Consider the following 25,791-nt stretch of genomic DNA (forward strand, 5'->3'; position numbering starts at 1 on the left):
CAGAACTGAACACAATACTCCAAGTGTGGTCCAACCAGGGCATTACAAACTTCAACGTTACCTCACAAACCTTAAACTCGACACCCCGACTAACGAAGGTCAACGGACCATACGCCTTCTTAACAACCCTCTCAAGCTGCGCAGCAACTTTAAGAGATTTATGGGCATGGAGTCCAAGATCCCTGTCATTGCACGTTGCTGAGAATTTCGCCTTTGACCCTGAATGCTGTCTTCATGTTTGATCCCCCGAAGTGAATCGCTTCACACTTTTCCAGGTTGACCTCCATCTTTCCACTTCTGTGCCCAAGCTCGGCAGGCCATCAACATCCCACTGTAACCTACGACAACCTTCTACGCTAACTACATCACTACCAACCTTCACGTCAGCAACACGCACACAACGCTGGAGGGACTCAGCAGCCAATGGCAGCATCTATGGAAAACAGTAACCAGTCGACATTCCGCTCCGAGACCCTTCATCAGGACCCCGAAAGGATGCCTAACCTTTGCTCCACCTTCGTGTTATCTGTATTTGTCCAATGTCCCTTTTGAATGATGGGAGCTCAACAGATTTCCGCATGCCCTCTCAGGCGTACAGTTCCGTACCACGTGCAGGGGTACACAGCCTCTCACTGGAGACCGTCCTGGCTTGAAGAGAAAGCAAGATGGGAACCGGCAAGGAAACAGACATTTAGGAACAAATCCTCTCCATCGACACAACCAACACCGCCCTCTTCAGCACCTCCTCTCTAGATGGAAGGCTGGAAACAGACCATTCAGCCCACAGAGGCCCTGTTTGTCAGCAGGCACACACTAAAGGTTGATTTATACTTGTGCGTACTAGTTTACGCCGTAGCCTACACAAGTGGGCTACGCCGTTGTGAGCATTTATACTTGTGCGTTGGTGTGTCAGTGTCGCTCTGCAATTCACCGCCAAAACGCTAGTTGGCAGTGGGGCTTCTACGCCACTGTGTTGAGTTTCTTCGCGTTGAAACTCAAACACGAAGAAACTTGAACTTCAAACAATGGCGACTGAAACTGAAGGGGGGTGAATTTTCCGTATGTACAGTGTCGTGTCACTTAACAGAATCGGGAATTTTGAGCCAAAGTCGATTTGTCGAAAAAAAAATCGGCACGTACATGTATGCACACACACCTGCCCGTGCAAGGCTTCATGGTCATGGTAGTCTTTCTCAGGGTAAACAAATTTAAAGCGAGCATCTTTTTCCGTAAAAGCGAAAATCCTCTTTCGGATAACGAAAACAGGTACTAATGTAGGTCTTTCGTCAAAGCAAAATGTGGCCTCCATAATTTCGGAGGTCTGTAAAGCTTTATGGAAAGCATTGCAGCCAGAGTTCCTTCCCTGCCCTTCAGTCGCCCAATGGGAAGCTATTGCAGTGTAGGAGGAAATGCGATGCTACCAAGCAGACCAATCACAGTTGTCTCGGTCTGCGTTGCCGCGACGCGTAGTTACATTTTGGGAGAGGTGCACGTTAGGCTACAGCGTAGGGTTTGCGGCTATGCCATACCTACGGCATTGATTTAACGCACAAGTATAAATCAGCCTTTACACTGATCCCACTTTATTCCACCTCACGTTCCCATCAACTCATACCCACCCCCCACAGATTCTGTCACGAATCAACCCACCACAACCAGTTGACAGAGATGTTTAACCCACCAATCCACACACGTTTGGGACACAGGAGGAAGCCCCACTCGATCACAGGGAGGACCTGCGAACTCCACATGGACAGCCCCCTGGGTCAGGACCCAACCTGGGCCTCAGGAGCAGGGAGGCACGTAGCCGAGCTAACTGTAGCGGGGCAACAACACAGGGCTCAGAAAACCCGGACCAGCGGGACAGCATTCTGAAAGCCGCAGCTGGCCATTCGGCCCCTCGAGATGAGCTCGGCTTTCTACACAACCCTCCACGACCATGCTCCCTTTCCGCCTCTGATTCCCAGCCCTGACAACCGTTGCCTGGGTTTATGGAAGAAAGTTAACAGGCCCTTCGGCCCAACACATCCATGCTGACCAAAGTGTTACCTGAGCAGTCCCACATGCCAGATTGGGTCATATCCCTCCAAACCAGGGGGTCCCAACCTTTTCTGATGCCACGGACCAGGATCATTAAGCAAGGGATTCGTGAACCCCAGGGTGGAAGCCCCTGCTATAAACCTTTCCCTTCCAAGTCTATAGATGCTGGAATCCAGGGCAACACACACAGAAAGTCTAGATGAGGGTCTCAACCCAGAATTTTGACTATCCCTGCACCAATCCGGTTCCTCGGGCATCGCCTGTGACTCTTTCCCGTCCCGTGTACCTGACAAGATATATCTTAAACCCTGTAACTGCACCCACTTCAACCACTTCCTCTGGCAGCTTGTTCCATACACCCTCACCGTGGACATCTGTCCATGCATCCACACCCTCACCGTGGACAGACCTGTCCCTACACCCACACCCTCACCGTGGGCAGACCTATCCATACACCCACACCCTCACCGTGGACAGACCTGTCCCTACACCCACACCCTCACCATGGACATCTGTCCATACACCCACACCCTCACCGTGGGCAGACCTGTCCATACACCCACACCCTCACCGTGGACAGACCTGTCCCTACACCCACACCCTCACCGTGGGCAGACCTGTCCATACACCCACACCCTCACCATGGACATCTGTCCATACACCCACACCCTCACCGTGGACAGACCTGTCCCTACACCCACACCCTCACCGTGGGCAGACCTGTCCATACACCCACACTCTCACCGTGGACAGACCTGTCCATACACCCACACCCTCACCGTGGACATCTGTCCATACACCCACACCCTCACTGTGGGCAGACCTGTCCATACACCCACACCCTCACCGTGGGCAGACCTGTCCCTACACTCACACCCTCACCGTGGACATCTGTCCCTACACCCACACCCTTACCGTGGGCAGACCTGTCCCTACACTCACACCCTCACCGTGGGCAGACCTGTCCCTACACCTACACCCTTACCGTGGGCAGACCTGTCCATACACCCACACCCTCACCGTGGGCAGACCTGTCCCTACACCCACACCCTCACCGTGGGCAGACCTGTCCATACACCCACACCCTCACCGTGGGCAGACCTGTCCATACACCCACACCCTCACCGTGGGCAGACCTGTCCCTACACTCACACCCTCACCGTGGACAGACCTGTCCATACACCCACACCCTCACCATGGACATCTGTCCCTACACTCACACCCTCACCGTGGACAGACCTGTCCATGCACCCACACCCTCACCGTGGGCAGACCTGTCCATACACCCACACTCTCACCGTGGACAGACCTGTCCATACACCCACACCCTCACCATGGACATCTGTCCCTACACCCACACCCTCACCGCGGGCAGACCTGTCCCTACACCCACACCCTCACCGCGGGCAGACCTGTCCCTACACCCACACCCTCACCGCGGGCAGACCTGTCCATACACCCACACCCTCACCGCGGACAGACCTGTCCCTACACCCACACCCTCACCGCGGGCAGACCTGTCCCTACACCCACACCCTCACCGTGGGCAGACCTGTCCATACACCCACACCCTCACCGTGGGCAGACCTGTCCCTACACCCACACCCTCACCATGGGCAGACCTGTCCCTACACCCACACCCTCACTGTGGGCAGACCTGTCCCTACACCCACACCCTCACTGTGGGCAGACCTGTCCCTACACCCACACCCTCACTGTGGGCAGACCTGTGCCTCGGGGCCCTTTCCGATTTCATTTACCATGCGCTCAGTGAAACGAGTCATTCGCGTGAGGAACCAACACACTCGAGGACATGCTGGGGGCAGCCCGCAAGTGTTGCCACACATTCCGGCGTCAACGTAGCGTGCCCACCGGACTCAGCACAACAATATGGCTTTGCCCTCCAGACCACAAGACAAAGGAGCAGAATTAGGCCATTCAGCCCATCGAGTCTGCTCCGTCATTCCACCATGGCTGATTCCAGATCCCACTCAACCCCATACACCTACCTTCCTGCCATATCCTTTGTCGCCCCGACCAATCAGGAAACTATCAACTTGCGCCTTAAATATACGCAGGGACCTGGTCTTCACTGCAGCCTATGGCAGAGCCTTCCACAGATTTAGTACCCTCTGGATAAAAAATTTTCCTCCTTACCTCTGTCCTAAAGGGTTGCCCCTCAGTTGTGAGGCTGTGCCCTCTAGTTCTGGATACCCCCACCATAGGAAATATCCTCTCCACATCTACCCTATCTAGCCCTTTCAATATTCAGTAGGTTTTGACGAGATCTCCCTGCATTCTTTTAAATTACAATGAGTACAGGCCCAAAGCTGCAAAACACCCCTTATATGTTAACCCCTTCATTTGCTGGAATCATCCTCGTGAACCTCCTCTGGACTCTCTCTAATGACAGCATATCCTTTTGTCATGGTTAAACTTTGTGACTGCTGGGCATCAACCTCAGGACTCTCCAATCACAGGTTTGACCGTTGGCCTTGACCTCAGGACTCGCTGATCAGGGTTTGATCTTCGAGCCTTGACCTCAGGACTCGCTGATCAGGGTTTGATCTTCGAGCCTTGACCTCAGGACTCGCTGATCAGGGTTTGATCTTCGAGCCTTGACCTCAGGACTCGCTGATCAGGGTTTGATCTTCGAGCCTTGACCTCAGGACTCGCTGATCAGGGTTTGATCTTCGAGCCTTGACCTCAGGACTCGCTGATCAGGGTTTGATCTTCGAGCCTTGACCTCAGGACTCGCTGATCAGGGTTTGATCTTCGAGCCTTGACCTCAGGACTCGCTGATCAGGGTTTGATCTTCGAGCCTTGACCTCAGGACTCGCTGATCAGGGTTTGATCTTCGAGCCTTGACCTCAGGACTCGCTGATCAGGGTTTGATCTTCGAGCCTTGACCTCAGGACTCGCTGATCAGGGTTTGATCTTCGAGCCTTGACCTCAGGACTCGCTGATCAGGGTTTGATCTTCGAGCCTTGACCTCAGGACTCGCTGATCAGGGTTTGATCTTCGAGCCTTGACCTCAGGACTCGCTGATCAGGGTTTGATCTTCGAGCCTTGACCTCAGGACTCGCTGATCAGGGTTTGATCTTCGAGCCTTGACCTCAGGACTCGCTGATCAGGGTTTGATCTTCGAGCCTTGACCTCAGGACTCGCTGATCAGGGTTTGATCTTCGAGCCTTGACCTCAGGACTCGCTGATCAGGGTTTGATCTTCGAGCCTTGACCTCAGGACTCGCTGATCAGGGTTTGATCTTCGAGCCTTGACCTCAGGACTCGCTGATCAGGGTTTGATCTTCGAGCCTTGACCTCAGGACTCGCTGATCAGGGTTTGATCTTCGAGCCTTGACCTCAGGACTCGCTGATCAGGGTTTGATCTTCGAGCCTTGACCTCAGGACTCGCTGATCAGGGTTTGATCTTCGAGCCTTGACCTCAGGACTCGCTGATCAGGGTTTGATCTTCGAGCCTTGACCTCAGGACTCGCTGATCAGGGTTTGATCTTCGAGCCTTGACCTCAGGACTCGCTGATCAGGGTTTGATCTTCGAGCCTTGACCTCAGGACTCATCGATTATGGTTCAACCTTCAGGCCTCAACCTCTGGATTTTCAAGCAATTCTTTCCCCTCTCTTCTAAACCTACACTCTTTAGTTTTAAGAGTCTCCCATCATTTTGCATTTCTCATCATCAGGTCATTAAAATTATTTAGAGCAGATAAAATATATTTTAGTGGAGTCACTGCAGCAACATGGAAAATATAGCCAATCTATGCACAGTAAGTTCCCTCAACAGCAAGGAGACCATGGCTACAGGTTTTTACTTACACCAATGTTGAAGGACTACAATGTGATCGTACGATACAGAAAGATGTTATTTCAGCTCATGGAGCCTCTGCTAGCTCACAGAGCAGTTCCATTCTCCCATTAATTTTTATTTCCCCAAGCATTCCCATCAATGTTGCCCCCGATTCCGTCACCCACCAAAGCACAGGAACAATGTAAAGCAGCCAGTGAACCCACCAACCCGCACGCCTTTGCGACACGACAGGAAACCAGGGCAAAGCCACACGGTCGCAGGGAGGAACGTGCAAACTCCAAGCAGACAGCGCCGGAGGTCAGGATCGAACCAGAGACCCTGGAGTTGTAAGGCAGCAGCTCTACCCGCCGTGCCACCGTGCTACCCAGGGGCAAGTCTCCTGCTGCTGCAGTATAATTCACACTCTCCTCGATAGGCACACCGAGGGCAAGATGTAGTCTAGAAGTCGCCTCTCATCCTTCTTCGCTCCAGAGAGAAAAGCCCTAGCTCACTCATCATGTCTTCATAAAACATGCTCTCTAATCCAGACAGCATCCTAGTAAATCTCTTCTGCGCCCTCCCTAAAACTTCCACATCCTTCCCATGACAAGGCAAACCTAACCAGCTGCAACTTAGCTCACAGCTCTTGAACTCAATCCCCCGACTAATGAAGGCCAACACGCAATATGCCTTTTTAACCACCCTATCAAATTGTGCAGCGGCTTTGAGGGATTAGTGGACGTGGACCCCAAGACCGCTCTGCAATCCCACACCACTCGGAATCCCGCCACTAACTCTGTACACCATTAAATTAAGCCAACCCAACTTGCCTTTGCCTTAAATGCCAAATCTCTGTGCTCCCAGCTAAGTATTAGACAATAAGATATAGGAGCAGAATTAGGCCATTCAGCCCGTCGAGTCTGTTCTATCATTCCATCACGGCTGATTTATTATCCCTCAATGCCATTCATAGCCTTCTTCCTGTAACCTTTGACACCCTGACTAATCAAGAACCTGCCAGCCTCCGCTTTAAATATACCCAATAACTTGGCCTCTACAGATATCTGTGGCGATGAATTCCACAGATTCCTCAGATGAAATTCTTCTTCACCTCTGTTCTGAAGTGATGTCCTTTTATTCCGAGGCTGTGCCCCCACCACCCCCTCCCCCCGATCCTACACTCTCCCACTTTTGGAAACATCCTATCAAGGCCTTTGAATATTCAAAAGGTTTCAATGAGATCCCCTTTTTCCTCGTCTTATAAACTTCTAAGCAGTCTTCTAAATTTTGGTTGGAAGTTGAACAGGAGCCTGTTTGGAGTGAAGGCTGTGGGATAACTGTGGAGGATTTTGGAGCATTTGCAGGTACCCTGGTGTGTATCTGGCCAAAGAGTGTACACTCACAGGGGACTGGAAACACTCAGCAGGTCATGCAGCATCCGTGGAGGGGAATGAAGAGTTGACATTTCAGGTCAAGACCCTTCATCTTCTCTCCTCACAGACATGAAAGGCTAGAGGCTGACCCCAGTGAGGTGGGGTCTCAGAGGCCGGCCCCAGCGAAGGGGGGGGCAGGGTCTCAGCCTGTTTACTCTCCCTCCATAGGTGCTGCCTGACTGCTGAGTTCTCCCAGCATTTTGTGCTCCAGCATCTGCAGAATCTCTTGTGCTTATATTTCTCTTCTTCACCGGAGATTAATTCAGTGATTACAGTATCATGTTTCTACAGAACCACAATATTCTACCATTCACACTATCTACAGCCAACAGCTTCGGATTACAGCGGTGTTCTCTACCAGAACGCACACAAATCTCTGTCCTAGAAATCCCCCACCGTCCCCGTGGGTACTCCCTTCTCCCTCTCCAGGCATACACGCGGCAGGGACACAACTCCTGAAGAGGAGAGGGCAGTCAGCTCAGGCCACACGCCGCTTGGACTCACAAACAGCCACCTTGGCCAAGCCCAGAAGTGATCGCCATCCCCACCCCGCCGTAGATCAGGAGGTGTGGGGCCGAAGTGCAGTCAGACCTTGAGAGCAGCCCCATCAGATGGCCAGGCAGAGGCTGCAACCTCTCACAGTCCAAGACACACAGAGCTCCGACTCCTCCCCACGGCAGGTGACTGGGGAGCCCATAAACCGACTGAGGGACCTGTTACACAGAGCTGCTCTGTGCAACACTCTTACCCCAGGACCCCAGCATAAAAGGGGGGAATGCCCAGGACAATCTCCATTGCGGAGCACCCACATTGCCAGATGGCAAGACAAAACTTCCACAGTGAGTCAGGATGGCTTAAATCCCACCTCAGTGACTCCAGTCTGCACCGACTGACCAATACTGGAGATTGGAACCCAAAAGTTGATCGAGAGTCTGGAGATCGAAACCCACTAGCTGAGGCCTGGAGACTGGAAGCCTGGTGTTGGGAGGAACAGTCTTGTTCTGCTCTTCTTGTTCTGTGGCTTGTTGTATTCTGAGCTGTTCTGCTGGTACGTTGGTGACAGGGCATTTGGTGACACTAGCATGCTGTCCCTAACACACCCCTAGATGTGTTGGCTGTTGATAAGAGCACACTTCACTATACGTGGAGTACTGAGGGAGCTCTACCCTGCCAGCAACGCCCTTTCTCAACCCGTCAGCATGGGCGAGGACTTCCCAACACCCGGCCAGCCGTAACCTTTCACCTACACCCTTTTGTGGGTCTCTTAAAGGTCAGATCAGATCTTGACTTCGGCTGTTAACTAGGGCTGAGTTCTCAACTCCTCCTGCTTCCTCTCTGGGCTGAACAACAACGTGCACTCCAGACTTACCACTACCCATGGCCACCCCCCACCATTCCAGTCCCATCCGGATACACCTCCCCTCCCTGGACACCAGGAATCTTCGAGGGAATTTCCAAAGAAATTCTCAACAGGTTCATGATAACTTCTGGAGAATCCTGGTTTGGGATGTCGACCATAAGAAACAGGATACACTGAGTCTCTATCTGCCCCTTCCTTCTACTCCACTGTCTCTCTGCCCCATCCCACCCTCTTACCAGCTCCTTCTATCCCCCTTTCTTGTCCTCTCCCTTCCTGTCCCTTCCTTTTGCCTTCTCTAATATCCTCAGTTTTCAGCTTCCCTGCCCCTTCCCTTTCCCCAACTCCTCATACGTCCCCTCCCCACCTTCACCTCTCCCAACCTAGTACCCCGTTGCATTGGAGGAATTAGTGACTCTCCCCCATGTCCCACCAACCCCCACCCCCCCACCTCTGTACTGACACCAGTCTCCTGTCCAGTGTCTGGAGCTCAGGTCACTCTGGCTTCAGTTCAGTTTAGGGAGCTTTTCTGCTCTCAAGTAAAATTTGCCTGAAAAGGAGGAACAAGATTTCACCGCTACCCTTCCTTCCTTTATAAAAAGTGCAATCAATGTAATTGTGGACAGGGAGAGGATGTTTCCTATAGTGGGGGAGCCTAGGACCGGAGGGTACAACTTTAGAATAGAAGGTCATCCATTCAGAACAGAGATGAGGACGAAGTCCTTTAGCCAGGGGGCAGAGAGTTCATTGCCACAGAGAGCCACGGAGGACAAGACATTGGGTGTATTTAAGCAGAGATGGATAGGTTCTTGATTGGTTCAGAGGGTTAAGGGTTACAGGAAGAAGGCAGGAGAATGGGGTTGAGAGGGAAAATAAATCAGCCACGATGGAATGGCGGAGCAGATTCGATGGGTTGAATGGCCTAATTCTGCTCGTACATCTTATGGGATTTGACCCTACCCAGCTCACCTTTACTTACTCCTCACTTCCTGGGAGACCAAGAATGGACAAGAAATTGTCATCAGAAAATTAAACCGAGCAGTAAAAGGAATCCCACAGCAAACGAGTCCATTCCCTCCCTTCAAGGCAGGCAGATCCTTCCATCAATACTACAGGCTGGCACGATACTGACGGGGCAAGTGAAATGATTTACAATGCCAGTGATTGGGGTTCAATTCCCACCTCTGGCTGTAAGGAGTTTGTACATTCTCCCCGTGACCACACAGGTTTCCTCCGGGTGCTCCAGTTTCCTCCCACCGTCCAAAGACCTACAAGTTAAGATCAGTAAGTTGCGGGCACACTACGTTGGTGCCAGAAGTGTGGCAACACTTGTGGGCTGCCCCCAGCACATCCTTGGACTATGTTGCGGTCGTTGACACATTTTACTGTATACTTTGATGTACTTGTGACAAATTAAGCTAATCTTTAGCTCCTTTGATGTGAAACCCAGCAGTACAGAAAGGGGAGGCCATTTGGCCCACTATGTCCATGCCAGCCAACTATTTACTTATCAAGATACAATGTGAACAGGCTCTTCCGGCTCCTGGAGCCTCGCTGCCCAGCAGTTCCCTGAGTTAATCCTGGCCTAATCACGGGACAATTTACAATGACTAATTAACCTACCAACCAGTACGTCTTTGGGCTGTGGGAGGAAACCGGAGCACTCGGAGGAAACCCATGTGGTCAGGGGGAGAACGTACAAACTCCTTACAGACAGATAGCAGCAAGTGCGCTGGTTACCTCCCAGATCAGAGTCCAGGGTCGTCAGCTCCTCAAACGCACATCCTCGTACATCATAAACAAAAGGGTGGGGGGGGGTTATGCCCTCACACTGCTTCAAATAACTGTAACTATTTACTTTTTCCCATCTCGTACACAGTCAGTCCTCTCGGGAACAAGACAGAGGCCTTTACGAGGGGTGATTGATAAGTTTGTGGCCTAAGGTAGAAGGAGATGAATTATACAGCTCTCGTTACATGCACGTGCAGTTCAACTCTTTGAGTGAAAATGCAGAAAGGTTGAAGATAATAACTCATCTCCTTCTTCCTCGGGCCACGAACTTATCAATCACCCCTGTTGCAGACCACTTCTACAAAGAAGGGATCCGTATGCTCCACGACTGTTGGACTAAGTGTGTAAATGTAGGAGGGGACTATGCTGAAAAATAAATGTGCTAGGTTTTCTAAAATTGACTCCTTCGACCTTAGAGCATGAACTTATCAATCACCCCTCGTAGCTATCCAAAAGAGAAAATCGGTTCTTCTGCAAGAATGTCTTGCATCTCAGAAATGGGTTCTTCCTGTTCACCTGGGGCGGCTCGGCAGCGTGGCGGTTAACACGACACTTTATAGTACCAGCAACCAGGATCAATTCCCTCCGCTGTCTGTAAGGAGTTTGCACGTTCTCTCCCTGTGACAGCGTGGGTTTCCTCTATTGCCCTTCCCTCCCTCCCACAGTCCAAAGACATACCAGTTGGTAGGTTAACTGGTCATTGATAAATCGACCCATGATTAGGCTAGGGTTAAATTAGGGGTTGCTGGGTGGCCTGGTTTAAAGGGAGATAAGGGCCTACTCTGTGCTGTATCTCAATAAAACAAAACTAATTTTAAAAAGTAAAAGTGTGTCCAGGTGTCATAAATTGCCCCTTTAGCCCCACGTCTCTATAAACCCCGGTAAAACCCTGTGCACTCTCTCCACTGCATTCACACTCTGACCAGAACAATGGCTGATAACGCAGTTGTGGACTAACCAATACTTCCTTTATTACTGCGACATTCTTGTATTATACCTCATCATCACAGAACTGTCCTTACCATCAACAAAACCCTACCAAATTCCTCACCTTCCCGGTACACATCTGATTCACATTCCGGATGTTATTACCGAAGCCCCAACTCAACTACTAACCATGTTCCTCTCCGCGCCTTGCGGCACATCAGGCGGCAACCCTGCCATTTCTTTGCAAACAACAGGAATTCTGCAGATGCTGGAAATTCAAGCAACACACATAAAAATTGCTGGTGAACGCAGCAGGCCAGGCAGCATCTGTAGGAAGAGGTGCAGTCGACGTGTCAGGACGAAGGGTCTCGGCCTGAAACGTCGACTGCACCTCTTCCTACAGATGCTGCCTGGCCTGCTGCGTTCACCAGCAACTTTTATGTGTGTTGCTTGAATTTCTTTACTATTTTGTCTGTTTTTGACGAGGCAGAGTCGCTAGCTCGATGCTCAACCCAGCACGGATGCAAGGAGCTGGCCAGATTTGAACCCGAGACCACTCGTCTCTCCTCGGGGGGAGGAGGAGGAGGAGCTTAGGAGGGATAATGGCACCTAACACCGACTCCTTTGTTTGCATCTTCGGAAACAGCTCTATTTCCATCTTTGATATCTCTATTTTTCCCTTTCGGGGTTCTTCTGAAGACCCTGACCTGGAGTTACATGCTGACTACCATTCTTTGTGGGAATGGGACCCGCTCTCGGGGTTTCACGACTGCCCGTTATTCGATATGCCAAGGATGCGGCCTAGGAGCTTTGCTTGCCTTTGGGGGTCCGAGATCTTGTGGCTCTGGAGACGGGCGGACTGAAGGTCAGTGTCTCTGCAGGAATTCGGCGTGTCGTGGGAGACAGAAGATCGAAAGCAGCGAGCTGGCTGCTGGCTGTGTGCCCAGAGACCCGAGCTCTTTGGGCACAGAGCTCAGAAAAAGTGACACATCGGACTTTTAACATCGTAAATCAACTTGTTGTTTCTTATGTCTTCCCTCTCGCTGTGAAATGGAGACACCACTTTTTCCTTTGTTAGGGAGAGAGAGCGAGCCTGTGGTATGTCGAATACCGGGTGAACGAGTAGTCTTTGGGGTACTGCAAGTCTGTGTCTTCGCTGTTGCTTTGCTGCACGCTTGAGTGCTTGGTGGCGGGTGCCGAAGCATTTCTTTTTGCTGGTGGGGGGCAGGGGGATCATTGTTTGCTGCCGCTTACACGCGGCGGGGGAGGGAGCTAGGGGTAGACTTTGGGGTTCTAACATTTAACTGTCATTCATTCTTTGGGGCACTCCTCTGTTTTCGTGGATGGTTGCAAAGAAAAAGCATTTCAGGATGCATATTGTAGACATTTCTCTGACATTAAATGTACCTTTGAAAACTTTGAAGTCTGGTGTTGATGCCATTACGCCAACTACCAAAGCTGAGGTCAAAGCGTTCACGATGATCCTCAGCTTAGGTACCACCTGGGGCTATTTATCTGTCCTGAAGCAGGAATTTTTAAAGCGGGATGAGCTTTATTTGTCACACGTACAGCAAAATGCATCGTTAGCATCAAATCTAATCGGTGGGAATTGTGCTGGGCAAGTGTTGACACTATTCTGGCACCAATTCACCCCTACAATTCATTAACCGCAACCAAGTCCTTGGAACCTGGGAGAAAGCCCACATGGTCACGGGAAAGAACGTACAAAGTCCATCCAGGCAGCGGCGGTGGGAATCGAACCCCAATCATCGATCACTCGTGCTGCAAGCTGGTGTGCTAACCACTACCCCACCATGCTGCCGGAAGTGCACAGTTCTGTCTGGCCTTCCACAGCTGCTTGGCCTGCCGAGTTTCTCCAGCAGAGACACGACAGATGCTGGAATCCAGAGTAACAACCAATCTGCTGGAGGAACTCGGTGGGTCGAGCGGCAGCTGAGAGGGTTTCTGGTCGAGACCCTGCTTTGGGCTGGGGGGAGGGGTGGTCACAGCCTCAGAACAAGTGGCTGACCCCCCAGGACCAGGATGGGAAGGGATTCCTTTGGAACTTCCCTCTCCCGGAGGGCAGTGGAGAATCGGTAGACGCGATTCCAGGAGGTTATGATGTTGGTGCAGGAAGGCCGCAGGGTGGCGTAGGACTAACAAGTGATCGCTTTACAGCATCCGCGGTTCGATTCCCGCTGCTGCCCGTACACTTTACAGCATCCGCGGTTACCGGCTGCTGTTCGATTCCTGCTGCTGCCCGTATTGAGTCTGCACGTTCTCCCCATGACAGTGTGGGTTTCCCCCAGTGCTCCAGTTTCCTCCCACATTCCAAAGATGTAAGTGTTTGTAAGCCGTGGACATGTTCCGTTGGCGTTGGAAGTGTGGCGACACTTCCAGCAGATCACAAACCATGATGCAAAAAAAAAAAAGATGCATTTCATACTTTCTGCTCGATGTTGGTGACAGGTAAAGCAGATCTAATCTGGTCTGACGGTAGCGTAATGTTTACAGCCCCAGTGACCCAGGTTCAATTCTCACCACCATCCTTGAGGATTTTGTATGTTTTCCCTGTGACCGTGTGGGTTTCCTCTGGGTGCTCGCAGTCCATAGATGAGTGGATTAGAGTTAGTGAGTCGTGGACATTCTGTGTTGATATGGAAAGCTTGGCGACACTTGGCGGCTGCCCCCAGCACAATCCCTGCTGGTTTGATTTGACCCCAAATGATGTAGGTCACTGTATGTTTTGAGGTAACAAATAAGGCTAACTTTAATTGATGTTTTACCCCAAGGTTGGCCATGATTTCACTGAACGATCGAGCAGGTGCTGACCGAAAGGCTCTTGGTTACGTTCATGTCACAAATGCCAGATCTCAGCCCTATTTCACCCGCCCTCACTGGGGTCAGAGGTTAAGCAGCCACTTGACGAAAGGTCACAGACTGACCCAATTACTGATGCACCGGCCTATTCCCAATCACCAGCACCATGGAGGGGCAGAGATGGGGGGTGTGCCCCCAGTCATTCTCCCAGGGCTGGAGAATCAAGGGCAAAGGTTTAGGGTGAGAAGGGAAAGATTTAATCGGAATCTGTACAGGGAGCTTCAAACATTACAGCACAGTACAGGCCCTTCAGCCCACAATGTTGTGCCAAACTTTAAGCTAACTCCAAGATCAATCTAACACTTCCCCACCCCCAACATAGCCCTCCATTCTTCCATCATCCACGTGCCCCAGTCTTCTAAATGCCCCTAATGTATCTGCCTCTACCACCACCCCTGAGGGGCAACAGTTTCACTCACAGGATGGCCCTCTTTGGGAATGAGCTGGTTGAGGAAGGTACATTGACAAGATTTAAAAGACACGCGGACAGGTAGATGGATTGGAAAGGGATACAGGCTAAGTGTGGGCAAATGGGACTAGGTTACTGGTGTCTGTATGATTAAAGATGCCCTCCTCAGTGCTACGTAGCGTCGGCTCCTCACCAATACCCCAGTCACTAATGGCCAGACTGGGTTCTACCAGGGCAGCTCACTTCCAGACCTGAGAGAGTCAGAAGTCCAGGGACGGGCTGAGGTTGACTGCCACTCGACACCAAGGCGGCCTTCTGTGGCATCAAGGTAAAACAGGTGATAAGAGAATCGAGGAAAGCTCTCGTCCGATTAGGGCCACACGCCATGCTGAAGGTGGTGGTCATTGGAGGTGAACCTGGGGCGATGGCTATGCTGCTTGTGTCGCTCTGCACGCTGTGCTGACACCGGAACGAGTGGCCACACTTGCGGACTGCCCCCAGCGCATCCTCGGGTGCGTTGGTTGTTGGTGCAAACGACGCTTTTCACCGTACGTTCCGATGTGCAGCTGATAGATTTAGTCATTTATTTACTTAGGGCAGCATCGCCCAGCAACCCACCAATTTAACCCTAGCCTAATCACGGGACAATTTACTACGACCAGTTAACCTTCCTAATGGTATGTCTTTGGACTGGGGGGGGGGGGGAAACCAGAGCACCCGGGGGAAACCCACGCGCACACAGGAAGGAACGTACAAACTTACTTACAGAAGACACCGGAATTGAACTCTGAACTCTGACGCCCCGAGCAACAACAGCGTCGACGCCCTGCTATGCTACCGTGATGCCCACCACCCCCTCCCAACCAAAATCTAAATAGAGTTATGGTTCACCATGGGAAGAAAATCCATTATTTTTACCCTACCCAGCCCGACACTCGACTCTTTACTTCCTCCTACTTCCAGGACAACCCTGGGGCAATGGCCTTGCCCAAGGCCCAACCGTTTCCAGCTGCTTCATCCACATCCTTCTCACCACAACTTGGTGTGAAGTGAAATGCTTATTGATGGCAGTGAGCTGTTGAGACCCACTTGTACGTCCTTAGACACTGCAGCAGTCCCCTACCACAAGTAGCAAAGCGTTCTCCCCACCCTCATTGGAGCGAGTGAAATTCACACCTCACAAGGGCCAGGACAACCCTCATCAACAAGAGAGGTCCTCGCCACCTGCCCAACGGTCCTCCCTCAATGGCATTACCATCATTGAATCTCCAGCCCTCTCCTGAGGGTCACAACTGCCCCAGCCACATGGGGAGAAAACCAGATCGGAGGTTCATGTGACAAGTGATTCATGAGGGACTCTCCACCACCAGGCCAGAGGTTGGTAGAATGTTACAATACCAAAGACACAAGAGCAGAATTAGGCGCATCGAGTCTGCTCGATCATGGCTGATTTACTTTCCCTCTCTCCTGCCTTCTTCCAGTAACCTTTGACATCCCAAGAACCTCTCAGTCTCCGCTTTAAATATATCCAATGACTTGGACACCACAACCATCCACAGGATCACCAACCTCTAAAGAAATTCCTCCATCTCTCTTCTAAAGGACATCTTTCTATTCTGTGCCCTCTGGTTCGAGACACCCCTAACTATAGGAAACATCCTCTCCACGTTCACTCTAGACCTTCAATATTCAATAAAGGTTTCAATGAGATCCCACTCTCATTCTGCTAAACTCCGCTGAGTACAAGCCCAGAGACATCAAATGTTTCTGGTGTGTTAACCCCTTCATTCCCAGGATTATTCATGTAAACATCCTTTGAACTTTCTTCAATGACAGCATATCCATTCAGCCCGACTATTCCATGATGTCAAACGTGACGCAGACAAGTCAGGAGTAGAATAGAGCTGAAGGGGAAAATTAATCAGTCAATGGCGGAGCAGACTCGATGGGCCAAATGGCCGGCTTCTGCTCCTGTGTCTTCACGTCTAACAACTTCAGCTGAGGTGACCAATGGTCAGATCATCCATTCTTGCTGTCATTATGTCAAAAGCACAGAAAACAGGTGCCTACCAAAGCTGGTCCTTTTGTCTGCATTTGGCCCACATCCCTCTAAACCTTTTTCCATCCTCGTACCTGTCCAAATGTCTTTGAAATATGACTGCACCCACCCCTGCTACTTCCTCTGAGACTCATTCCACATACCCACCACCCTCTGTGTGGGAAAAGTTTCCCCTCAGGTCCCACCTAAATCTCACCCACTCACTTTAGACCCATGCCCTCTAGTTTTGAATCTTCCTACCCTGGGGGCCGGGTAAAGATCGTGACCTTTCACCTTATCTATCCTCCCCATGACTTTATAAACATCTATAAAGTCATTGGATCTTGAAAGTTGTCATAGATGGTGGGGGGGGGGGCAGGGGCAGGGCGAGGAAGTGGGGATGAGCTCCCACTACCAATTTTTATTTTAATCGTGTCAGCCGTTCTTGTCTGGTGCATAGTGTCAGAATTGGTCTCTTTTCGGATTAACTGGGAAACGATATGAACATTCCTGACTCGACCCTTGTTTTTTAACGAGGCCGGGTGGCTAGCTCGATGCTCAACCCAGCACGGATGGAAAGCGTGCTCGGGGGCTGGCCTGACTTGGATTCGAACTTGGGAGCCTTCACTCCGGAGTCCGGCGCTGATGCCATTGCGCCACCAGCCGGCCAATTTAATGCTCTTAATAGTGTACATCTCAAATAGTCTCTGACAACCAAGTCCAGCTCCAGATCTTCATGCATGGCCCAGCTACTAAGCCCAGTGGAACCGTTTCTACTGACAGGAGAAGGAGCAAAGTCGGGTTACTGGCACCTTAAGACCAGTCGCTTTGGGCAGATGGGGCTTGTCAGCCGTGGTTGGCAGCTCCTCTTGGAGAAAGAAAACTGATCTCAAACCTCCACTGCCCTGCGGCTCTATCCACACACGGGGAAGGCTTTGGCAGTAAACCCCAAGGAAAAATCCAGAACTGAAGTCCCTAAGGCAGTCCTACATCGAGTTCAACACTGACTGGCAACTCCTGCGATGGCGCTGATACCAAACTGTATCAGTCTCTGCCGTTCCTTTGGATTCATCAGCTGTGTGGAGTGGGGAAGCCTGCTACATAGGCAACAGTTTGCTCTACATATTGTGCTGCTTGGCTTGCGTTTTGAATACATCTAAAATGTATTATCCATGGTCGAAATGATTAAAGTCACTCCTCAGTCTCCTGTGCTCCAGGGAAAATAGACCCAGTCTGCGGTCTCTCCTCGTAACTCAAGCCCTCAAGTCCCAATTGCTGGATATCTTTCTGTACTCTCTCCAATTTAATGACAATCTTCTATCACAGGGTGACCAGAACACCCTCACCTCTGATCTTACATTCTGGTTTCAGATGTCTCCATCATGGGGAGAGGTTTCTCACTCCAAGCGTGCCTTGTCGATGTCATCCAATTCGGAGAGGTCTTCGGACCACTAGAGAACCATCTGTGCTCATCTGATTTACCAGCACCTAGCCTATAGCTGTGCTGATTCACGTGCTCGGCTAGATTCCTCTGTGAGAAGTCTCTGCCTCTGCATTCCATGAGGAATTGTGTTCCACATTCCACCTTTGCGCAGTTAGTGCAACGCTTTAGTCGGGATTCCGTTCCCGCCTCTGTCCGTGTAGAATATGTACGTCCTCCCCGTGACCACGTGGGTTTCCTCCGGGTGCTCTGGTTTCCTCCCAGATGTACGGGTTAGGGTAAGTCAGTTGTGGGCATGCCACGTTGGCTCCAGAAGTGTGGCGACACTTGCAGGCTGCCCCCAGCTCATCTGCGGACTGTTGGGTCATGTACACAAACGTCACTAATAAAGCTAATCGTTGTCTTTACCTCCTGAGTAAAAAGCACTGCCTCCTAGACCCCTCACCTTCAACATGTGTCTCCTGGTTTCTGAGGTTTATCACCGTCCACTATATCAACGCACCTCATTGTTTCATACACATCCCTCAGACATTTCCTCCGCCTCCTCCACTCTGGGGAAAACAATCCCAGTCTCTCCAATCTCTCCTCGTAACTGAAATGCCCCATTCCATAAGACCATAAGACATAGGAGCAGAATTAGGCCATTCAGCCCATCAAGTCTGCTCCGCCATTCCATCACGGCTGATCCCGGATCCCACTCAACCCCATACACCTGCCTTCTCGCTATATCCTTTGATGTCCTGTCCGATCAGGAAACTATCAACTTGTGTCTTAAATTTATGCACGGACTTGGCCTCCACCACAATCTGTGATGGAGCATTCCACAGATTTACTACTCTCTGGCTAAAAAGATTTCCTCCTTACCTCTGTTCTAAAAGGGTCGCCCCTCAATTTTGAGGCTGTGCCCTCTAGTTCTGGATACTCCCACCATAGGAAACATCCTCCCTACATCCACCCTATCCAGCCCTTTCAACGTTCGGTAGGTTTCAATGAGATCCCCCTGCATTCTTCTAAATTCCAATGAGTACAGGCCCAAAGCTGTCAACCCCTTCATTCCCAGAATCATCCTCGTGAACCTCCTCTGGACTCTCTCCAATGAGAGATCCTAAGGAAATCTCCTTAGCATCTTTTCCAGTGCCATCATACCATCCCTATCATTTCATCTCCACTTTCCCTCCATCACACCATCCCTATCATCTCATCTCCATATTTCTTCCATCTCCTTTTGTATTTAAGTTGGCGAGGATTTGGAGGTGTTAGATGCAGGCAGTGAGACCGCACAGATTTGGGAAGTGCTATGGATGGGACAGGTGGCTGAGGTAGTCTAGGACGATTCTCAAGACACTCAGTTGTTAAAGCTCTTAGACTGGCTCCTCATACAGGCTTACACACATTCAGCTGCTTATCTGCTGACTAAAATTTGATTGGGATAGTGTTTCTGTTTGTCATTTAAGGCAAAGGAGCAGAATGAGGCCATTCAGCCCTTCATCTTCTCTGCCATTCTATCGTGGCTGATTTATTATCCCTCTCAACCCTGTTCTCCTGCCTTCCCCCTGTAACCTCTGACACCCTCACTAATCAAGAACCTATCAACCTCCGCTTTAAATATGCCCAATGAGTTGTCCTTCACAGCCACCTGTGGCAATGAATTCAATAGATTCGTCCACCCTCTGGCTAATTAAATTCCTCATCTCTGAGTCCTAGACACCCCCACTATAAGAAACATCATCTCCACGTCCACTCTATCTAGGCCTTTCGATATTCAATAGGACCCACCATAGTTCTTCAAAACAACCTGCGAGCACAGGCCCAGAGACATCAAACGCTCAAACGTTAACCTTTACTTTCCCGGGATCATTCTCGTAAACCTCCTCTGGACCCGACCCAGCATCAGTTCACATCCTTTCTTAGATAAGGGCCCAAAACTGTTCACAATACTCCAAGTGCAGTCTGACCAGTGCTTTATAAAGCCTTATACTGCAGGGCCTTTTGTAATGCAGAGCCAGTGATTATGATATAATCCCATAATTAACAGAAAGAGGTTAATCCTCACAATAAATCTACAGTCAAAAGAATGAGAGTGGGGCCAACACACAAATGGCTGCTCCAAGTTAGCCCTTCCCTTCACCCCAGAGTGTTCATCCTTTCAAATCCCTTCGGAAAGTTACTAATGAGTGATCTTCTATTACTTGTTCAGGCAGGGAGTACCAGAAATGATAAGAACTCGCGTCTCATCCCGCCTCTTGGTCTCCCCTCATCAGATTCAGATGTATATCACACATACATGGAAACATACAGCGAGATGTGTAGCACCCACAAAATGCTGGAGGAACTCAGCAGGTCAGGCAGCATCCACGGAGAGGGATAAAGAGTCAATATGTCGGACTGAGATCCTTCAATCCTGAAACGTCGACTGTTCATTCCTCTCCATAGATGCTGCCTGACCCACTGAGCTCTTCCAGCATTTCGCTCACGTTGTTCTGGATTTCCAGCTTCTACAGAATCTCGAAACAGGCAGCGAGCGGAAAGCGTCCTCTGCTTTAACAACCAACACAACCAAAGGATGTGCTGGGGACAGCCCGTATGTGTCATCACACGTTCCACCACCAGCACAGCCTACCCACAATGTCAGAATCAGGTTTAATCTCACTGGCACGTCATGAAATTTGCTGTTCTGCAGCAGTACAGTGCAATACAAACTAAATTACAGTAAATATATATTGAAAAGTTAAATTAAGTTAGTGCAAAAAGTGAAAACGAAAGTAGTGAGATAGTGTTCATGGGTTCAACGTCCAGTCAGAAATCAGATGGCAGAGCGGAAGAAGCTGTTTCTGAATCGTTGAGTGTGTGCCTTCAGGTTCCTGTACCTCCTCCCTGATGAGAGGGCATGTTCTGAGTGGTGGGGGTCCCTAATGATGGATGCCGCCTTTTTGGGGTATCGCTCCTTGAAGATGTGCTGGATGCTGGGGAGGCTGGTGCCCATGATGGAGCTGACTGAGTTCACAACTTTCTGCAGCTTATTTTGATCCTGCGCTCCACTAACCCCACCCTCCCCACAATACCAAACAGTGACGCAGCCAGTTAGCGTGCTCTCTATGGCACACCTGTAGAAATTCGTGAGTGTCTTCGGTGACATATCGAATCGAACGTTCGGCAGAACACAGAACACAAGCAACAAAACAAACCGTGTTCCTACCTACCTCCCACCCACCCACACAGACAGTCCTCCAGTCTCCATTAGATACAGCACAGAGGTATGGAAGACAGGTCAATAGTTTTTATGGAGATAAAAAGGGAAGAACTATTTAAGGAATTCTGGTCATTATTAACGTGCGTTCAGCTCTGGAGGCAAACGTTGTGGTCAGTCTCAGGAGCTGAGGTCCTGCATCGGCTCATTGGGGCTGTCGTGCCTCATTCCACTCTCTGCTCTCACCCTCTCGTTCAGACCTCTGCCACTTGCACAGGCAGCTGCACCAATCTCTCTCTCACCACCAGGCACAGGCAAGTGAGGCCTCACCCATCCCTCCCGTCTTCCCAACCAACTGGCTGGACCTACAGTCCCACAATTCCCAACTTCTTTCATTTGCTCTATCAGTGGCATTCTTGTCTCCTGCTGCGGGAGGGGGAGGGGGATGTCCTGAGCTCTGAAATACCCTTCTTCTCCCACCTCCCCCATCAAGATGCCCCTCATGGCTTCCTCGTTGACCCCCCCCCCACCAATAACATGGCATGCTGCCAACATTTATCCCACAGCATTCCTGTGTGCAGGGCCTCGGGATGTCAAGTGAAAGGTGCTATGTAAATGCAACAGCTGGATGTTCTCATCAGGCCGTGCAGCATCCGTGGAGAAGGGATTGGAGTTAACGGTTCGTCATTAACTCTGTTCTGTCTCCACTGACGACCCAGCCTGGTAATGCCCTACCAGCGACGGCAGACTGGGGTCTCCAAGTGCAGTCTCCCACTGGGAGAGCACACCACCCCGGGGTGCAGTCAACCCCCTGAAGCACTGTGCAGCCACCTAACCTACCATGGGAAGCTGTGGGGAAAGCTGATAATAGATCCCCCCACTCCAAGCTGCCTTGAGGAACGGAGGGGTGAGGGGTGGTGCTGGGGCGAAAGTGACAATGCTCTCTCTCCTTCCCCTCAACGTCCAGGTGCACTACATGAGCACCAACATCAGACCACAGAACCATCAAGCCCTGAAGAATAAAAGAACTGCAGAGGCTGGAAATCCAAGATAAAATCAGTTGCTGGAAAAACTCAGCAAGTCAGGCAGCCTCTGCAGAGATAGATAATGTTCCCAGTTGCAGAACAGGCCTCCACTCTGAAACATTTAACTCTGTCTCGCCCCACAGACACTGCCTGGCAGAATCCTTCCATCCTTTCCTATTAAGCGGGGATAAAATTCTGAAATCCGAGGTGCAAAGGGACCCGGAAGTCCTTGCATAGGATCCCCTAAAGGTTAACTTGCAGGCTGAGCTGGTGGTGTGGCAGGCAAACGCAATGTTAGTATTCATTTCGAGAGGGCGAGATATAAAAGCAAGGATGCAATGCACTTGGAATATTCTTGAGTAGCACTGGGTCGCTTCTCTAAGGAAGAATGTGCCTGCATTGGAAAGGGTCCAGAGTAAGTTATGATATTGACCCTGGGAATGAAAGTGTTAATGTACGAGGAGTGTTTGATGGCTTTGGGCCTGTACTCACTGGAGTTTGGAAGAATTTGGGGGGGGGGGGCGTCTCATTGAAACTTATCGAATATTGAAAGGCCTAGAGGGGATGTTTCCAGTAGTGGGAGAGTCTAGGACCAGCGGGCACAGCCTGAGAATGCAACGGCCTCTTATTTAGAACAGAGGAGGAGGAGGAATTTCTTTAGCCAAAGGGTGGTGAGTTGCCACATACATCTGTCAACAGATATATTTAATGTGGAGGTTGATAAGTTCTTGATTAGTAAGGGTGTCAAAGGTTATGGGGAAAAGGCAGGAAAATGGGGGATCATAAATCAGCCACGATGGAATGCCCGAGCCGACTCGATGGAGTGAGTGGACGAATTCTGCTCCCATGTCTTACGGTCTTATGAACATCGTCTCTCCTTGTTCCTGTCCGACCCAGCATCAGCAGAGCGTCACATCTTTCCCCTCAAACATTTTCTTTAAGTAACAGTACAAAAACCTTTAACGGTGCGAACGAACCATGGCTGTCATGCCCAGCCCAGTAACAACTGTGCCCAAGCACTGTATTGGCAAGTTGTGGTCTATTTATGGGTAGAGAACAACATCTCCAAGCAACAAAATTCTGCCAGCTACATCATGGGCACTAGCCCTCCCAGCACTGCGGACATCTTCATAGGTGATACCTCACTGAGGGCCCTCAACACCCAGGACGTGCCCTCTTCTCGTTACCACCACCAGAGACGAGGCACAGGAGCCTGAAGATGGGCACACTGAAATGCTTTAGGATCAGCTTCCTTCCCTCAGCCATCAGGCTTCTGAACAGACCATGAACCCTTGAACAGAACCTCACTTTCTGCAAACACAAGAGATTCTGCAGATGCTGGAAATCCAGAACAACACACACCAAATGCTGGAGGAACTCAGCAGATTAAGCAGCATTTGTAGAAAGTCGAGAACCTTCATCATGATTACCCACTCTCTGCAATGCCAATTGTTTTTTCAAATACATATATATACACACACACATTTCTTGTGGTAACTTATAGTAATTTTTGATGTCTTGCACTGTACTGCTGCCGCAAAGAAACAACAAATTTCACGACATATATCAGTGATAATGAACCCGATTCCGTTTCTCCCTACAACAGGCCAAAACACCGAAGTGGAGGGCGAGGGGAGAAAAATCGACAAAGAACCCCAAACTAGGAGACAGAACTAGTCTAACTACCACCTTTACGAGAGTTATTGGGTTTAGGGTTATCTTTCGTCTGAGCACCAAACTAAAGCTGTAGTATTAAATTTTGCAACTTGCCAGGTTATTTATCGCGTATATTGGGCACCACCCCCCTCGTCAAACTTCACTGGTGAATCTGTAACATAATATTTGAACCCAAGTGGCAGGAGAGCGGGAGGAACGGGGAATGCACTTCCTAAGACAGACAGATATTGCAAATGAGGCCTAGCTGGATATGTGATGCGGGAAGAGTCTACGTTTTTGAAACAAGAGGGGATTTTTTTTTAAATGGGAAGGGGGAAGAGCAGGAGGAAGGCGGGGAGAGTTTTAGGCGCTGCAAATCGTGTTGATTTGCACACAAAACGAATAAGGAAAGGTTAGGGAACCGAAGGGGAGGTGCACACAGAGAGAGAGAGAGAGAGAGAGAGAGAGACTCAGGCACAGGGCCTGCAGGTTAATGTTACCAATAACATGTAATTCTCTCTATTCCCTCGCCCCCTCTCTCTCCCTTTCATCAGTTTCCAGCCGCTACATTGTATCCTGTATTTGTTGCCATCTCCTTCGCCCCACCGACACAGAAAAACCCTCTCCCCCCCTCCTCCTCCCACCTCTCTCGGATACATTAAAGGCCCTTTATTCGATTCCTTCTTTTTGTGTGTGTTATATCTAAGACGTACTCGCACAAAAAAACCCCTTTCCGATCGCTTGTTAACTTTGCAATTCGTTAAATTGTAAGCGACATTCTGCAAACAAACGACTTTGCAATCGGCTCCCATTACAGCCCACCCCAAACTCCCAGATTCACCGGTTTCTTTTTATATTCTGGGAAAGGAGGGGGGGTGAGATTGAGGGAAAGCGGGGGGGTGGTTGAAGAAGGCTTTTTATTACCTGGCTTTTACTCCTGACGTTGTCCTGTCGTAGCTCCATCCTTGCCCTGTACCCAAAGGATCTCCAAAACTAGATGCGGGATAGTTTCTATCCATTAAATTCACTTTGCGAAGGAGGGGGTTTTCCTCTTTTTAAATTGTTAAGCCCAGGTTTTCTCTCTCTTATCTACAAACGTCCCTGGATTGCACTAAACCACTAGAACTGTTTAATTTAACCTATAAACATTTGTATGCCTGCTCCTTCTTTCTTTCTCCCCCCCACCCACCTCCGCTCTTGGTTTAAAGAAAAATGCAGTGTGCATATAAATATTTTCTAAAAAAATCCTTGCAGGGGGACTACGATGCGGCCATATTTCAGCCGCTCTCTCTCTCTCTCTCTCTGCCTGCCTGTGATCTCAATACCCAGAATACATTTCAGAGAGGGCGAGGGAGGGAGCAGAGAGAGAGAGGAGAGAGGGAGACAGATCAGATGTCTGAGGCAGTCAACACCAGTGAGAGGGGAACGGGCTTGAAGTGCGCTTCTTGACCAAGGAGCTGCCGCAGGGACCCCACGGGGGGAGCAAAACTAATAGGTACCTTCGTTAAAGGGGAGGGGGAAGACAATGGGAGGTCCTGTTGCAAGGGGGAGGGAGGGAGGGAAATGTATTCAGTTCAACAGGGCTTGGGTGAAAAGGAATCCTGAGTAACCCGGACAGTGATACATATCTCCCCCCATCCCCACCACCACCACACACACACCTCACAAAACCCATAACAGCAATCCTGCGCAGTTGTTCTCAGGAAACGTTTTCCAAGGGTCAGAGTCCAGGGCTGGGCCGAGGGACGGGCAGCAGAATAAAATTTCGTATTTGTATCCAGTCCTGACGAAGGGTCTCGGCCC

At 50.3% G+C, this 25,791-nt stretch overlaps 1 protein-coding gene across 3 annotated transcripts in view; it reads right to left on the reverse strand.

The window, feature by feature from the left end:
* LOC134353957 (proline-rich protein 12-like) overlaps window positions 1-25,273 on the reverse strand; it is a 98,457-nt gene extending 73,184 nt beyond the window's left edge. The window contains exon 1 of one of the 3 annotated variants that reach the window (XM_063062552.1): window positions 24,913-25,273. In XM_063062552.1, the coding sequence (XP_062918622.1) occupies window positions 24,913-25,007 (95 nt within the window). In that variant the 5' untranslated portion in view covers window positions 25,008-25,273. Of the gene's footprint in view, window positions 1-8,142; window positions 8,664-24,912 lie in introns of those variants that run through there. The other 2 variants (XM_063062550.1, XM_063062551.1) reach the window with 2 other exon arrangements.
* Window positions 25,274-25,791: the final 518 nt, after the last annotated feature.

Source organism: Mobula hypostoma, chromosome 11, assembly GCF_963921235.1.
Source record: "Mobula hypostoma chromosome 11, sMobHyp1.1, whole genome shotgun sequence".
NCBI lineage: Eukaryota > Metazoa > Chordata > Chondrichthyes > Myliobatiformes > Myliobatidae > Mobula > Mobula hypostoma.